At 40.9% G+C, this 17,168-nt stretch overlaps 1 protein-coding gene across 6 annotated transcripts in view; it reads right to left on the bottom strand.

The window, feature by feature from the left end:
• The window catches only part of CEP112 (centrosomal protein 112), a 164,234-nt gene that overhangs the window by 43,457 nt on the left and 103,609 nt on the right, over window positions 1-17,168 (bottom strand). For 5 of the 6 annotated variants that reach the window (XM_063175710.1, XM_063175709.1, XM_063175712.1 and 2 more), the window contains one exon: window positions 2,257-2,319. In XM_063175710.1, the coding sequence (XP_063031780.1) occupies window positions 2,257-2,319 (63 nt within the window). Of the gene's footprint in view, window positions 1-2,256; window positions 2,320-12,800; window positions 13,324-17,168 lie in introns of those variants that run through there. The other variant, XM_063175715.1, reaches the window with a different exon arrangement.

Here is a 17,168-nt window from a genome sequence, read left to right as displayed (position 1 = left end):
ATTGGATTGTGTCTGGCATGGAGAGGCTGCCTTGATTCCACTCACATGTGGGTGACAATGACAAAAGGTAAAATAGAGGCAGCAATGGAAGGGATCTCTTCCTGCAGGTCTGATGTGGATTAAATGTTACTTTTTGAGCTTTAACCATTTCCTGCTTTTCAGGTTCAGATGGAAAGATAAAAAAAAAAAGAAGCCTTTTTTGTTGTGTCTTTCTTTCTTTCTTTATAAATAAGGTTCCCAAAAGTTACTAATATAAAATCACTGGCAGGGCATTTAGAACAGAGAACATTATCTCTGATTTACCACAGAATTGTGGAATTGGTGAGGGTGGAATGGACCAGTTTAAGGAATTATCACCCAGAGCTGGTTGTTCAGGATCAACCCAATCAGGTTTTAAGTGTCTCCAAGGATGGAGACCCTGCAACCTCTCTGTATGCAAATGAATGTGTAAAAATACAGGTTAGATTTTAGAAATAGAATATGAGACATATTTACCAAAGATTCGGATAAAGCAGTGTGAAAAAGTGACAGCCAATAAATGTCACAATTGAGTCATAATTTTGGACAAGTGTTACAGAGAATAAGACTCAAAGGAGATGAAAAGCTGAAATCAAGAGTTTTAAATATTTTGAAGTGTTGGTAAAACAGTAAAGTTTGTAGTTTCTTGTAATTGTCTCATTTCTGTCTAGATTAGAGGCTGCTAAACCCTTCCTTGTAGTGTTTTTATTGATTTTAAAATGCTATTATTGGACTGCTGGCTGCAAACACACTTTGCAGTGCAAGGCAAGCACTCTGCTATGGCTGGGAGCAATGAGGAGAATGACACCTCCACGCAAATCCTTGTGGCAATTTTTTTCTTATTAAAAGCTTAACTTCTGGTTGCATCTCCATCATTTTTCACAATTCAGTATTACCTGTCAGTCAAACTGAAAGCTGATGTAAAAACCATCCAGCCTTACCATTTTTAAGCATATATGTAAATTCAACACTCATTTCATCTTTTGAGTTCTCTGAAGAGCAAAAACTCAAGTCAAAACCAGTCTGCTTCCAGGACACTGATATTCCTCAAGGTGCTGTTTTGGGCAGAAATGCAGAACTGGTGGGGATCAATGATAAAGATGAAGAAACCTTGGGTGACACCACCTTTAACAGAAATTCAAGTGCTGGCTGTGCAATGATTCTATGAGATGTGATGGAGCACCTCACTTTCCTTCCCACTGGCTGAAGGAGGATTTGGTCCTCTGGGGTCCTTAGGAAATGATGATGGAGACGAAAAAGACAAAATTCAGAACTCAAAAACCCCACCTCTATTTTCCAGCTTAATGTTCTGTATTTTTTGTGACAGTTGTCACAGGGGTTTTCAGGATGAGGGAAGAGACGAAAATGTTGACTCTATGTTCAGAAGGCTTGATTTATTATTCTATGATATATATTACATTATAACTATCCTAAAGAATAGAAGGAAAAGTTTCATTTCAGAAGGGTAGCTAAGAATAGAAAAGAATGTTAACAAAGGTCTGTGGCTCGGACAGAGAGAAAGAGCCAGCTCTGCCATGAGTGGTCACTAATTCTAAACATCCACATGAGGCCAATCACGGATCCACCTGTTGCATTCTATGGCCACAGATAATTGTCACCGACATCTTTTCATAAAAACCCTTTCTTTAGGATTTTTCTCCCTTCTGAGCAGCTGTGGCCTCAGCAACAAAATGTAAACAATGGTTGTATGCTGCTGTGGAATGCAACAGGTGGATCCGTGATTGGTCTCGGGTGGATGTTTGGATTTACTGACCACTCACAGCAGAGCTGGGTCTCACTCTCTGCTGAGACACAGACCTTTGTTATTCATTCCTTTTCTATTCTTAGCTTAGCTAGCCTTCTGAGAACTTTTCCTTCTATTCTTTGTGGTATAGTAATAATGTAATATATATCATAAAATAATAAATCAAGCCTTCTGAACATGAGGTCAACATTCTCGTATCTTTCTTCATCCTGCAACCCTTGCTTCCCGCTGTGACAGGTAACCATTGTTTACATTTTGTCTCTGAGGCCTCTCAGCTTCTCAGGAGGGAAAAAAATCCTCCAAAGAAAGGATTTCCATAAAAAGATGTCTGCCACAGTTTTTCAGTCAAAATCCACAAGAAGACACTGGATGTTTGATTTTTAGCAACGGGATATGACTTCTCTTGGCTGTCAACTCAACTTTTCACCGAGCTCCCAGGCGGAGCAGGTTCACCTGAGCTCCCAGCCACCTACCTGCGTGGACCTGGCCAGTTTGAGGGTGAACTCCTCCTCCGCCTGCTTCAGCCGCCTGTTGGCCTGGAACACACACAGAGGAGAGCCCCGTTAGCTCACACACAGGACGTGCACGGACACTTTGCCACCCTGGCACCTCCTCCTCCTCCTCGTGCCCATCACCGCGCGCCGGCCCCGCGCCAGCCCCGACGCCCTTCTGTGGCAGCCAGCAAACCGCCAGCGCTGGCCTTTGATCTCGGGCCAACTATTCATCGCTTGAGAGAGGGGAGAAATCGTACCTCTGCTGCCAATTATTAGAAAAACATAAAGGGTTCTGAGGATTAAAAAAAAAAGGGAAAAAAAAAAAGGAGAGAATGAGAGCGTGTGCGTGGGGCAGGGGAAGGAGGCAACACACGTAAACGAGTTTATCAGGATGAATTTGTTTCTGAGCAGAGGGGGGAAAATGAAGAGAAAATCCCAGGCAATGTGACATGGGGGACACAGCTTCAGCTCTAGATCTGTGTCTGCAACTGTCCTTTGTCCCATTGCTCATCCCTTCCTAGGGAATTACACTGAAAGGTGGGAATTACACTGAAAATCCACCCAAGATGCAGCATGGACACACAGCTCTTTCCTTACCCCAGCTTCTTTTTTCACAACTCAAAGCTAAATAATAAACCAAACTGGCTTATATAAATAAAGAATAAAACAAGGATAAGGAATAAATAATAATAAGAAAAAAGAAGAATAAGAATAAACAAGAATAAAGAATAAAACAAGGCTGCTTGGTCAAATCACAATCAAACCAGCAAATATTTCTATAACTTTAGGAAAAATACCCCTTCAGGGTTTTTTCCCTCCTTAAATAATTTAATTTCAGAAATAATTTGATAATAACAAAATAAATGCAATTTCATTTCAGGAGAGGAACCTGATTTGTGTTTTTCTTGCAGAAACCAGCCCTGTCCAGCCCCACCACGCTGTCCTCAGGTGAACTGCTCGGCGCTCTCGCCTCCCTGGCTCTCAAACTTGAGGACAGGTGTCTAAGACAAATATTTTCTTAGGGGGGACAGAACATCACACAGCTGAGTTCTGAAGCAAATTTAAGCTGATTAAGTTTTCAAAACCTATCTGACCTCCTGCTCAAACCTTTGATCTGTCGTCCTTGGTTTTACGGCACCGCATCCAGCGCCAAACGCCGGCTCCCGCCAGCCCCTCTTTGGGGGGACCAAAAATCCCCACAGGGGCCCCCAAAGCCTCTGAACCCTGCGTGGATCCAGCTCAGGCTCCATTTCTGCAGACTGCAGGGATTTCAGGCAGGCAAAGAGCCTTATTGATTTTGCTGGGCTATAAATCGAGGAGCTTAGAGCCGCGGATCGTCATGGTAGGGCTGGAATCATCCTCGGCAATCCGGGCAGCTCTGTAAGGTGCAGCTCAGCCTAAGAATATTACAGCCAGTTCAAAGTAATCCCAAACTTTACATGAAATTGCAATTTCAGATCCTCAATCCCTCCAAATTCCAAAATTATGAAACATATGGATGTCTCCATCTGTTTGTTGGCGCTAAGGAATCTACTAAAAAAGTTGGCAAAACCAATTATCAAATTTGTGCATAATTTTTGAGATGACATTATGGCTTGGTTTTGTTATAAACAGAGATATTGGCAATACACATTGGCTTGAACCAGCATCTAGAAGAATTCCGGAGCACCAGACAAATTAAATTTCACTTTTTCTCCGTTTATCACTCAAAAGTGAACCACAAATACTGTAAGGGCCCATGGTGGGGGTGCATAAATAAAAGGAGTGGTGACACAGCCCCAGCTATCCCAGGGAGATCTGTCCATGCTCCGTTTCTCCTTGTACTCAGGCTGACCCACGTTAACACTCGTTCCATTGTACTGCAGCCTAGTTTCAGATGATGTTTTACCACCACTGCATGTCATAAAGTGACTGAAACTGCCAGTTTATCTTTAGAGAAAAAAAGTAAAAAAATAAATTACAGCAATAGCATAAATTACTATTAGTCCCAGAAAGGGAGAGGGACTCGTCAGCAAGGCCCTGCACAGATCACGTTACAGCTGCTCTCGCTCAACTTGCCTGGGGTAAAAGTCCTCATCTTTCATAGAAGCAGCTTTATAACCTCCTGAACCCACAGATGAAATCCCAATAAATAATAAAGAACCACTCATGAGTTCCATAAACAAATTAGAATTTGTTTGTTCACACTGAGTAGAATCGGGCTGACCTCTGAGAGGCAGGACAGAGGTGATCCAAAAGAAAGATACTCTGAATTTCATTATTGTTTTATTCTTTTGTTCCTAACTAAAGGCAAAGAATGGATATCCTACCAGTTTACTAAAAAGGAATTGCAACATTTTATTTTATAATGCCTTTAACAACTTCCAGCTAGCAAAATATTTACAAGTTTTGTCTCCCAGTCGCCAACAAACCATAAATTCTTGCATTTTCTTCCAGTCCCAAACATTTGAGGCGTCTGAATTTCAGAGGTACTGAGTTCCCAAAGCTTCCCCTGGAGACAGCACAAGCACAGCTCTGTGGGCTCTGGTTGACTAAAACTGGTTATATTGGCCCCGTGGCACAAAACACAGTATGTGGCACTATGGACAGTCCCTGCCAGTACCCCAAAGGGTCTCACAGGAATTCTGGAAAGGGACTTCTCACAAGGGCATGCAGTGACAGGAACAGGGGAATGGCTTCCCACTGATGGAGGGCAGGGCTGGATGGGACATTGGGAAGGAATTTTTCCCTGGCACAGGTGCCCAGAGCAGCTGTGGCTGCCCCTGGATCCCTGGCAGTGCCCAGGGCCAGGCTGGACACTGGGGCTGGAGCACCTGGGACAGTGGAAGTGTCCCTGAACACGGCAGGGGTGGAGTGGGATGGGCTTTAAGGTCCCCTCCAACCCAAACCAGTCCATAATCCTGTGGCTCCTGCTGACTTCAGCTTTCCCCTGAGGTCTGTAACACCCAGCAGCTCTTGCAGCATCACCAACCACACACCAGCAGCTCTGATGAAGGCACAGACCACAATTTACAGCACTGAAAAGGTCCAACTCGCGGGGCTGCCTGGGCACTCTCTGTTCCACTGCCATATTTTAACTGCAGAAACACGAAGCTTCTCCTTTCTCAAAACCTGCAACTAAAACTAATTTAGCACCTCTTTTTACAGGCTGTTGCTTTGCAACCAAGGGAGACACAAACCACCTTCCCTGGGGCACTGCTACGCACAGAAAATGCCTTTTTACTCTTTTTTGTTTTAAGGAATGAGTAAATACACACAGAGCTGTGCACAGGGAACATCAGGAGGGATTTATACCAAATTTATCTCGGTAAATGAGAAGGTTCACACTGGCCTGGTGCACACACACAGAAGTTTCCTGGGCTCCTTCTGTTCCAGCTGGCTGCTGGGTGCACGTGCTGGAGCAAGCACGAGCTGTTTCTGAATTATTTTAAGGGCATTCCCTCCCTTTCAGGTTAGCTGCTATTTCAGAAACATAATGAATAAGAATCCAAGTGGAAGGTGAACATTTGGAGGGTCAGCCAGTGTTCATTAAAGTCAAGCTCTTTTTTATAGCAATGGGCAGCACTGCAAATAGAGTTAATGGTCTGAAACCAGTTTTCCGTGTGTGAGAGGTGGCTGCTGAAATTCCCACTTGGCAGAAGCTTGTCAGAAATATCAATTGGAATGTCCATTTTTGTAATGAAAAAGATTTAAATTGGATAAGCAGCAGAGGAATTCCACTGATTCAAAAACGAGCTCCTGTTTAGTTTCACACAGTTAATACATATTTTAGCTAAAATTAGCTGATTATGGTGATTTTACATGCAGTTATTTTATATTACAGAGGACTTCTGCATTAAAAAGATTATGCCCTTGCTGCAGTTAATTGGTTTTAAAAACCAACTGTGATTCTTTAACAAGACTTAAAGCATCATATTGTGGTTGCTGAGCAAAACTGCATGGACTTCAACAAAACATTTCATGTAAAAATTAAAACAAAAAAAAAATCAAAACAAAACAAATTAAAAATTAAAACAAAAAATCTAAATAATTAAATTATTATTTAAATTATATCCAGATGTGGTGTCTGAATTAATGGATGCTCTTCCCATTTTCACTTTCTCCTCTCATGGAACAGAACAGCATCAGTAAAAGAGCCCAGGATCTATGACAGGACCACACCACAAAAGCACACTGTGTCCTACCCTAAATCTGTGCATTGGGTAAGGTATTGGGGGAAAATCCTTCCCTGTGGGGTGGCACTGGGTGAGCTTTAAGGTCCCTTCCAACCCCAACCATCAGAATTTAATTATGAGTTTGGCAGTGTTGGGTTTTTGGTTGGACTCCATGACCTTAGAAGTCTTTTCCAACCTGAATAATTCCATATTTCTCTATCTTCCAGCTTTGGAAAGAGCTCTCATAACTAGATTTTTATATATATATATATATATACACACACACAACACCATAATCACTGATAGAGAAGCAGCAGATTAAAGAACTTTTTCTGTTTAGGGCAGCAGCTATGAAAGAATCATTTTTCAAAATGCCTGCAACTAGCTAAAAGTGGCCATCCATAAGCTGATCCTCCATAATTAGTTAGATAAAAGTGTAAGCAAACTTAAAAAAAAAAAAAAAGAAGAAGAAAAAAAAAAAAGGAGGAAAAAAAAATCAAAGGGTGGGGGAAGAAGAAGAAAGAAAACTTGCTCCAGGGAAGAAGCAACTGTTCTCTGATGTGCAGCAAGGAATTTAACATCAAAGAACTAATGTAAATGGGGCCCATTTACCTCAAAAAACAACACACCACTCCACATTCTGGAATATTTCTATTTTAAGTTTGACAGCATTATGCTTTGTACCAAAATTCAAGATTGTGTAATTTGATAGATGTCAGGAGAAAATGACCTTCAGAATGGCTAATGGTGGCAATCTTTGTTATTAAGTATGTTAAAACTCTCTGTACAATATCTGTTTAAACTTCAGAGATCAGCAGATCACCTTTAAAGTTCATCTGATTGTACATAAAAATTCCATTTTGACTCAAAGCCTCAAACATGCATTTTCCTTATGTGCCTCTAACACTGACAGGGGGTGACTTCCTACACCAAACTCCTGCTCTTTCTCCTGCTCTCCCCACCAACCAGACAGAAATGAAAGCTGGATCTCTGTTCAGCAGTGAAAATAGCACACACAGCTCAAATATGTAATCTGAGCCACCCAAAAGACCATTAAAAATAGTTGAATACCCAAAATGATGTTAACAGAATAATTAGTCAAGTACCAAATGACTTCAAGGGTTTTGAAAATGAATGATAGAAATCCCAAAATCCTATTAATATTCTATTTTACATTTTCACTTTTGGAGGTCTACAAATCTTTTCCTTTTTATTTTTTTATTCATTAAACATACATCTTTAGGAGAAAAAAAACTCTCTCATTCATGTGTGAAGTACTTTTCATTGGGAAAAACCCAAGAATGAATAGAAATGCCTTTGACAGTACCTGCACAGAGAATTTGCCTTTCTGCAGCACGTTGCAGTTCTGGGCTCAATGGGGGCCCACTGAGAAACTGCTTCTGCAAACTGTGCCTTAGGAAACCTCCAAATTCCAGATTTCTCATTTAAACCAACAGAGCATTTCTAATAATTCTGAAATTATGCAGAGGGATTTAATACAGGCATTTTGAACTCACCCACAAATTCTTCTGTGGGACTCCAGCTGATGCCCAGGTCACACCAGCCTTGCACCAGGACACAACTAATTATTACCTTCATCTAAATGGAATTAATAGGCATCTAAATATTCCCCAGCATCACTAATGCTGATTTCAGTCAATACTGCTGTCAGCCAGGCACATTATTTCACACAGACTGGTCTGAAATACCAGCCTTGCATACAAGACAAGGATTTAAAATCAGATTAACAGCCTGGGTTTGCCACATGCAATTGTTTAATGCTTGAACTACCCTTTACAGAGGACAACACTGGTGAGTGCATCAGGCACTCAGAGGGCTGGCAGGGAATTGTGGTTTAATCTGAGGCTGGGACAGGGTTTAATCTGAGGTTCTGGGGCATTTTACCAAAAGATTGCTGGGTGTGATAAGCTCTGGGCTGGGGTCATGGACAGCACAGGCAAAGGTGGCTGATTTTTGTGTGATTTACACTCATCAGTCATCTCTTGGTGAAATCAGTGTGGTGTTTTGTGGTGCCAGAGGTTCCTGCAAATGAAGGGATTCAAATGATCATCACAGATGTCACTGTTCTCATCTGCCATCCGTCACACTGGGCAGCTGGGGTTGAGATTTCTCATCATCTTCCCATTTCACCAACTTTGGGGTCAGGTTTTGTATTTATGGCACAATTCTTCCCACAGCTTCACATTCAAACAAGATTGGGTAAACCTGGTGAAGATGGGGAGACTGCAACCCTCTCCACTTCAGAGTTCCTAAATCACATTCCTGGATTACCATTTTAATATTTCCTCTTTTCTCCCGTTCCATCCAACCAAACAAAGATGGTTATTTAAACTGAGTTTAAGATGTTACATAAAAAGTGCTGGCATGTTCTTTTTCAGAGTTTGAACAAAGAAAACTCCAACATGAAGAAGTTTCCAGAATCACTCAGGCAAAGCCATTTCTGGTACCCCCAGCCAAACCACGAGGGGACAGGCTGGGAAACACCTTTGAAGATGTTACACGTCAAATCAAAGCTAAAGCTTCCTCCATGCACAGAAAGCAACAGCCCCAAGATGTGACACTGATCCATGACTTGACTCAGTTAAAGACTATTTAATCTGAGCTTTACAAAACTTGATTCTTTCTGAAATTGGAGATTTCTGAGACCCAGGCACTTTATCATTATTCATCTGCTAAATTCGCACACCTTGATTTTTGCCAAGGAGAGACTTTAAGGCTCCTGAAAGAATTATAAAGGGATAAGAATGAAGTCTTTAGATTTTGCATTGTCTAAAGTTGAATTTTGTGGCAAGAACAAGCATTTATTAAGAAGACAACGAGTAGAAAAACATTCTATGTATGTATCATTTTAAGACAGAATCTTTGCTATTAAATAGAAGAAAAAGTGGGAACAAAGGACAAACTGTACCCCTGAATTAACTTGGTATCACAAAGTTAACTCAGTGCTTTGAAGTTACATCATTAGACAAGAGTTAAGCTTCTACAGTTGGAACGACAGACACTGAAAATACAACCATATCCCCCAACAAATCTGTGATCTGAGGCCATCAGTGCTCCTTAGCAAGATTATGTTGGATTAATTTTTGTATTTTAAATATGACAAAGCTTCCCCAAAAGACAGACAACTTCCCGGAGCCAGAGCGCGTCACCGAGCCGAGGAGAAACTTCCCAAGTCCAGCAAAGGCCAATTAAAAAGAAAATGGAATATATTGCTCCATCATCAAAGCAATTAAAAACATAAATAAGGCATTGCAAGACTCTTAACATTCCCAATGTTTAATTATTTATCTGTTCTCTGTCCTGCAGCTGTAGGTCAGAATTAACTCCTCTGAACTAAATACAGGAGAACTCTTTTGGGGATTTGTACCTCATTCATTTTCAAGCAAACATTTAAATTCATTTCAAATTCACACAAGAACTTCAACAGTTTCACCTAAATCAGATTTTCTACAAGTTAAACACCCCTCCTACACTCAGATGTGATTGTGAAACTACTTTGATCTCTCTCCCCAAATTTATTGCTCTGTGTAATCCATGACAAAATATAATGTGATTTACTGTATCTCTATATGACAGCCCAGCAGCTGACAGAACTTAATAATTCAGCATAAGAAAAAAACCCTTCTGGCACCAAAATATACAAATCATAATTGAGGCACTTTAGTATCATGTTACAATGAAGCACATACAGACTGATCATAAGAACTTCAAAACAATTAGAATTCTTTCTCACCCATTTAATGAAGGTGGGTTTTACTCCATGACACGTTCTGCAGCTGTAAGCAAGTCATTTTGGAGCACTTTTCTTTCTTCATATTAATGACTCTGAAGGACTAATAACATTGCTTTACCCCTTCCCTATTTCCCAAACACTCCTTCTCCAAAAAGAAGAAGAAGAAAAAAGCCACCTGCAGCTTTTCTCTATTATAATGATATGAAGAAAGAGCAAATGAGTGTAAACAATGTCTTCAAAATGTGCCATATTTAAAAACACAATTATTACATTTTACATTAATTTGGTTTTGATCACTGAGCATTTTTCCTAAACAAAGCTATTTTGAAATCTGGTTTTTTTTTTTTGTTGTGCTGACCTAAGCAGGGATGTGATGCCCACATTCCATGGGGAACCTTGTGCTGACTCTGGGGTTTGGGGGACTTGAGAAAGTTTTTGTGCAAAGGACGCACAAAGATCACCCCAGAAACTTCCAAACAAAGTAAGAATGTGGATCTGATGGATACAGGAGGATTTTCTACTTCTTATTCCAAGGAACAAACTCCAGTTCCTGCTGTTTGCACAACCAAAACCACAGAGGAGCCCCAGTGAAACCAGCAGGGACTGGGATCCAGGAGCAGGGAATCCTTCCTGTCACACCTGACCAGGAACCTCACTCCAGAATCCTCAACAAATCTAAGAATTAATTGAAAAAAAATAAAAAAACAAAAAAAAAACCAAAAAAACAACACACCAGTAATCTCATGTTACAGTCAGCACCACACTGGAAAACAGCCAATGTTTTCCAAATATTACCAAGTACCCAGGAATGCCAGGATAAATAAAATTAGATCAATAAATTAGATAAAACTGGACCTACAAGCAATCAGCCTTTTCCAAGACACAAGGTATTGGGCAAAAAAGGGAGAGCATGAGGTAATGATTCAATTGGGCTTTTAAAACTATTTAATAAAGCTGAAATAATAAGCAATTGTGTATTACAAGATAAAGCTGGTGTGTTACAGGTTGTTTGGAGAGTGAAGAAAGGCTCGGGAAGTGATTGAAAAAATAATTAAAACAGTTGTTCTGCCACTGGCAAAACCTCAGCATTCACCTTATCCACCATGCCCAGGACTTTGTGAGTCTTGATCTGGAGGATAAAACCTGGAAGTTCTGGGATGGAGAAGAGGCAGCGTGTGCCCAGGTGCTGCAGAACGGGGAGCGGTGTTTGGGCACACTCTTGGAAAAGAAAGAGGAGACAGAGACAACAAAAAACCCCACCTGTGAATGTTCCTCAACAGACATTTCAGATGAATTCCAGTTGGTTAAAAACCCACTAAACCCTAAAAAACCCAGGCAAACTTCTCCAACAACTACCCAGCTATCATTGATATGACAGGGCATGAGTGAAGTGTGCTCAAAGATGGGCCACATGATTGAGCTTTAATTTTAATCACATCAGTCCTTGCCCTGATGAAAGCCATCTTTTTAATTCCGTATTTTGTCATCATTTATCATTTAGCTCTTGTCTGGTTCTCATTTCTTAGCAGCATTGCTTCAATCATTTTCATTTTTGAGCCTGTGGTGCTGTTTGTGAATGCAAATAAAGGTGCTTGACCTCCCTGCAGACATTAATGAAGATATTAAAAAGTGAGCCTGTTGCTCATGGGTGCACATTTTTTTCCCCACAGTGACAGTTATACCAACTTCTCCTGGCTCCTAACTCTGGAACCAGATTTATGAATACAGCTGATGAGCAGAAATCTGATTTGTTGTTTTCTGGATTGTTTTTTCAGAGTTTTTATTTTTATTTAAAGGAGATAGGAGCAGTGTAACTCTGTGAATAACTGCAGCTCTCGCTTTGAAACATCTCCAGTAGGGAGAGTGCCATAAATTCTGTTTAGTCCTATTTGAGTGAACTATCCCTGAGATGATTCTACCATCTTCTTCTTCATCTTTGGCTCTGTTGATTGAAGACTCTTCCAAATGGCTCCCCTGAGGGATGATGCAATTCCTGTCACCATGTTCCTGGTCCACCATCATTCCACTTTTTCTTTGCAGGAATGAGAAGGAGCAGTGCAAAAAGGGACACACTACAGAGGAAACTGCTTTTAAAAGCATTTGTGGAAAGGCACTATCAAAACAGATTAAATAATCTTCATTCTTTGTGCTAATATACATTAAAAATATTTCCTCTCTGTGAAATACATTTCTTCTTGATCTTTTGGCATCATGTTTTGCTTTTACTTGATCTTTTGGCACCACATTTCTGGTTTTGCTAGATTTTCTCCAACAAAGCCAAATGTACTACACTCATTTTTATTAATATTAGGGGTGAATCACTATCCCTGTGTCAGAAATGTTCAAGAACCAAATGTAATTTAATGTACACAGGCTCTACAAAACAAAACCAATAAAAATATTACTGCTCTGGAGCAGAGAGATAATATCAGAGACAATAGCTCTTGGATTATAATGAAAAAAAATTAGGAGACTTGGGAAACATCCAACTCTTCTTGGTAAGAATTGTAGGCTCTTTAAATTATTCATAGCTGGGGCCTAAGCTAAATAATTGATGTAATAGACTCAAAACAAGTTTTAAAAAAGGCACATCTTCAACTGGTGGGGGTCCTGCTTGCATTCAGCAAGGACACAAACAGGTCTGCATTACAATTAGACACAATTTAATGAGACCATTACACTTGGGAGGAATACACATCCACATTTATGGCTGACCTATTTGCCCCCATGTAAATAACCCGGGAATCACTGCAGTGGGTGTGAAAACTCATCACAAACAAAGTTATCTGCAGCAAGTGTGGCTTCAGTCCCCGAGTTAATGAAGTGAAAGGTGTCAGATCAAAGGGCCCACCACAGCCAGTTCTCAGAAGGTCTTGGGGACAAAGATGGAACCATTTTTTGGTGCTAATGAAATGTGGAGGTGGCAGAGAAGAAGCAGAGCTGGCGAGACAGGACTCAGAAATGGGAACTCATGGAAGGCACAAGATGATTTTACTTTAGGAGGAGAATTAACTGCTTAGGGGTAACTCAGTACTTTTAATCAAGTATCTCTTGGAGCATCTTTCATCTCAGAAGATGTCATATTCCTTCCCTTCATCTTCTATCTCTCTTTGCCAGTGCTGAACAGTGTGCCATCATCTGCAACAGTGCCAGAACAGATACTGTGAATCACAGATATTCCTGCATATGCAGCATGAAAATATGCCCAGGGAGTTCCATCCAACTGGGCTGCCCTAGGGCTGTGCTGGGTGAGGAATTAACTGAGCCTGATGCTAAAGCAGGGACTGAAATGTTCCCCCGGGCACATTATCAGTACCTTATTTGCAAATTATAAGCAAGAAGTTGCTCAGAAAATAAGTACCCATCTATAGGACACTGCCTGAAGTGTTTTGCCCCATTACAAAAACATTATATTGCAACTAAATTGTTATATAGAATAATTATTCCTAATTAAGCAAGTGGTCACTTACAGAGTGATCTGAATTTAAGGTCCTCAAGTATCTGAGTTTTATGTGGACTTCAAACCAGACACACACACAGATATGCCTAAACTGTGAAATTCAGCTTCCCATTGGATTTTTAAGAAATCTTCACAGAATTGGCACCAAAAAAAAAGTAAATTTAGAGAACTAATTATTCTCCCATATTGCCCTACATTTCCAGGTAACAAGATCTGATAGAGAATACTTTCATAAACAAATTTTAAGGCTCATGATGCAATTAAAATGCTTTTTCCCCCCACTTGAATAAAATCATCTTCATCAAGGTACTGTGGACGAGGACCAAGATTTGATACAAGATACAGGTGGAGTGATTGTACCAGGTAAAAAGTGTAAACATCAGGTTTGATTTAAAATCACAGAAATCTCGGAGTATAACTAACATAAACATCATTAAAGTCTACAAGCAGGATCTGCAGGGCTCTGGCCAGGTTTTATGTCACTTTGGTGTCCCATCTCTCCAGAGGGAATCACTTCACAGCTCCCTTCCATCAGAAGCAGCCCCAAAAATAAAGTGTTTAACTCAGTTTTGGGGTTTTTTTGACTACAGATTTGTCCTACAATCAAATTTCATGTGTGTTCAGTACAGTCAATACACAAAAATGTAAATTACTTCTCCACAAGAAAAGCAGTACTGACAGAGAATTAGATGTTCCTGGAACCTGCATAAACCTTGAACAGAATGAGTCAAAATATCTACTTAAATGTAGAAAAGAAGTCAATAAAAAGCTAAATGTTGAAAATTATTTAGAGAGAGAGAAAAAAAGCCCATCATCATCTTCTCCCACTGCAGTTTACTCATGTGTGCTGCTCAAAGGGAGCTTTTTTATGAGATATTTTCAGTGTTCCAAGGTTGCTTCCTTTGAGCATTGTTAGCCTGTCCACTGCTCTGCTCGGGCCGTGCTTGCTGAATGTTCATTTCCTCTGCCAAGAAAATCCCACAGAACGTTGCAAACAGTGCCAAGCCCCACATCTGCACACACTCAGACTTTGTCTCCTGCTCTCAGTCATTGCTGGCAAAGCTGGAGCTGCTCCAAGCTTTGTGCACCTGGCTCAGGAGAGCCCCAAGTGCGGCTGGAGCACACCTGGCCCTGCCCAAAGCAGCCAAAGCAGGGCTGTGAGCTCCAAACACCCAACAATCATGGCATGGTTTAGGTTGGGAGGGACCTTAAAGATCATCCAGTGTCACCCCTGCCATGTGCAGGGACACCTTCCACTGTCCCAGGGCGCTCCAACCCTGTCCAGCCTGGCCTTGGGCACTGCCAGGGATCTGGGGGCAGCCACAGCTTCCCTGGGCACCCTGTGCCTCACCACCCTCCTTGCAGAAAAATGATCCTAAAACCTCTGTCAGCTCAGCCAGGTATGTACAAAAACGCTGAAAACACCTCAGTATGTTACAAGGGCAAAGCAGGAGAAAAGGCGCACAATCCTCACAGCGTCCCAGGAATCTCCAGCAGATACCAACCCTGACAAATCCCAAAGTGCTAAGGGAGTGCTCAGGAACTGACACCACAATAACAATGTCCCACTCCTAGAAAAGCTGGAACTGCTCCAAGCTTTGTGCACTCCACTGCACCTGGCTCAGGGTGCCCCAAGTGCTGCTGGTGCAGCCTGGAGCTCACCTGGCCTTGCCCAAAGCTGCCAAAGCAGGGCTGTGAGCTCCAAACACCCAACAATCACGGCATGGTTTAGGTTGGGAGGGACCTTAAAGATCATCCAGTGTCACCTCTGCCATGTGCAGGGACACCTTCCACTGTCCCAGGGTGCTCCAACCCTGTCCAACCTGGCCTTGGGCACTGCCAGGGATCCAGGGGCAGCCACAGCTCTCTCACCAGCCTCCTAACGGGGCAAAACAGCTTGCAGGAAAATGATCCTAAAACTTGTCAGCTCAACCAGCTAAGTACAAAAAATGCTGAAAACACATCAGTACCTTACAGAGGCAAAGCAAGAAAAAGATTGCACAATTCTCACAGTGTCCCAGGAACCTCCAGCAGACACCAACCCCAAAGTGCTAAGGGAGTGCTCAGGAATTGACACCACAATAAATGTCCCAGCTTTACAGACGGGATTTTGAAGCAACAGAAAATTAAAGAGCTCAATAAATCATGTGTCCCTAAATGTAAAAAAGATGTCTACAACCACCAACAAATATTTAAATATTCAGAGTGCCTGTAATGAAGACTCTTCCTTCCCCTGTCTCTGCTCCTCACTCTTCTCCTTCTCATCCCCACAGCAGCAGGAGGGCAATGCCTGAGGAATCCTGGATCTTCTTCACCCATTTACAGCTCTGTTTTTCTCGTCACTGAAGTATGAATCATTTCTTTTCTATTTCCTCATGTTCACGTTAACAACAGTCCACAATGACACAAAGCAATCCACGCAGAAATTAACATTATTCCCAGAGCAGATCACAGAGGAATGAGATCCCTCACTTGAGAATGGAGTGACCTTCAGAAAATCTGGCCAGTCAGATGTTCCACGCCTAAACTGTGAATTTCAGCTTCCCACTGGATTTTTAAGCAATCTTCACAAAACTGGCACCAAAAAAAAGCACATTTAGAGAACAATTTTTTCCCTCATATTGCCCTAAATTTCCAGGTAATGACAACTGGTAGAAAACATCTTCAAAAACAAATTTCCAGGCTCATGATGCAATTAAGATGGTTTTTTCCCCTCTTGGATAAGATCATCTTCAGCAAGGTTCTGTGGACTAGGACCAAGATTTGAACTAAATTAGCTGAAACTGCTACTTTTGAGCTTTAAATGTTGTTTGTCCTCAAAGCTGCTTCAAGTTTTGGATTTTGTGGCCAATTTCCACAGTTCTACAATTGCAAGACAGGAACGAAACAGAATGGGGAATGGAGATTTGAAGGTAATGCCAGGTATTTTCACATGTCTGTGAAAGACTTTTCAACAGAGATAATTTTTTCTTTTCCCCTCCTATCTTTTACTCAACATGTGCTCTTCAAATTAGGGTAAAAATAGGGAAGTAGGTTAAAGAAAAAAAATACAATAGCAGTTAATATAGCTTAAAATTAGCAAAATTTTTGAAAAATAGAAAAAATCCAACAAATTAAAGAAAACCAGTATTTCTGACAGAAATGACAATTCAAGACTATTAGAGATATTGGCCTATGAAGGATTATTTGTAACTTTAATTTGAGGATGTAAAGAAGTTAACTTTTCTTTTGCTATACTACACATGTAAAAAAAGATCAAAGAAAGAAAAGAATTGAGATTCAAATTCCATTTTTAAGCAAAAATGACAATGTCTTCCTGAGTTAAAATTAATCCTTTAATGATGAATTTCAAAGGTTTAAATACTTTCTGTGACCTTGGCTTTAAATAATTATGCCAAGCAGAGCTTTCCTTACATTCAGAACAGATTCTGAATTGTTGATCACAGCCATTTTAATGGCTTCAGGCTGGCTGATTTCCAACATAATCCCCCGAATGCTCTTTAAAATTACAGACCAAGAACCT

This window comes from Melospiza melodia, chromosome 24, assembly GCF_035770615.1.
Source record: "Melospiza melodia melodia isolate bMelMel2 chromosome 24, bMelMel2.pri, whole genome shotgun sequence".
NCBI lineage: Eukaryota > Metazoa > Chordata > Aves > Passeriformes > Passerellidae > Melospiza > Melospiza melodia.
The sequence above is the reverse complement of the archived record's forward strand: the minus strand, read 5'-3'. Positions and strand labels throughout refer to the sequence as shown.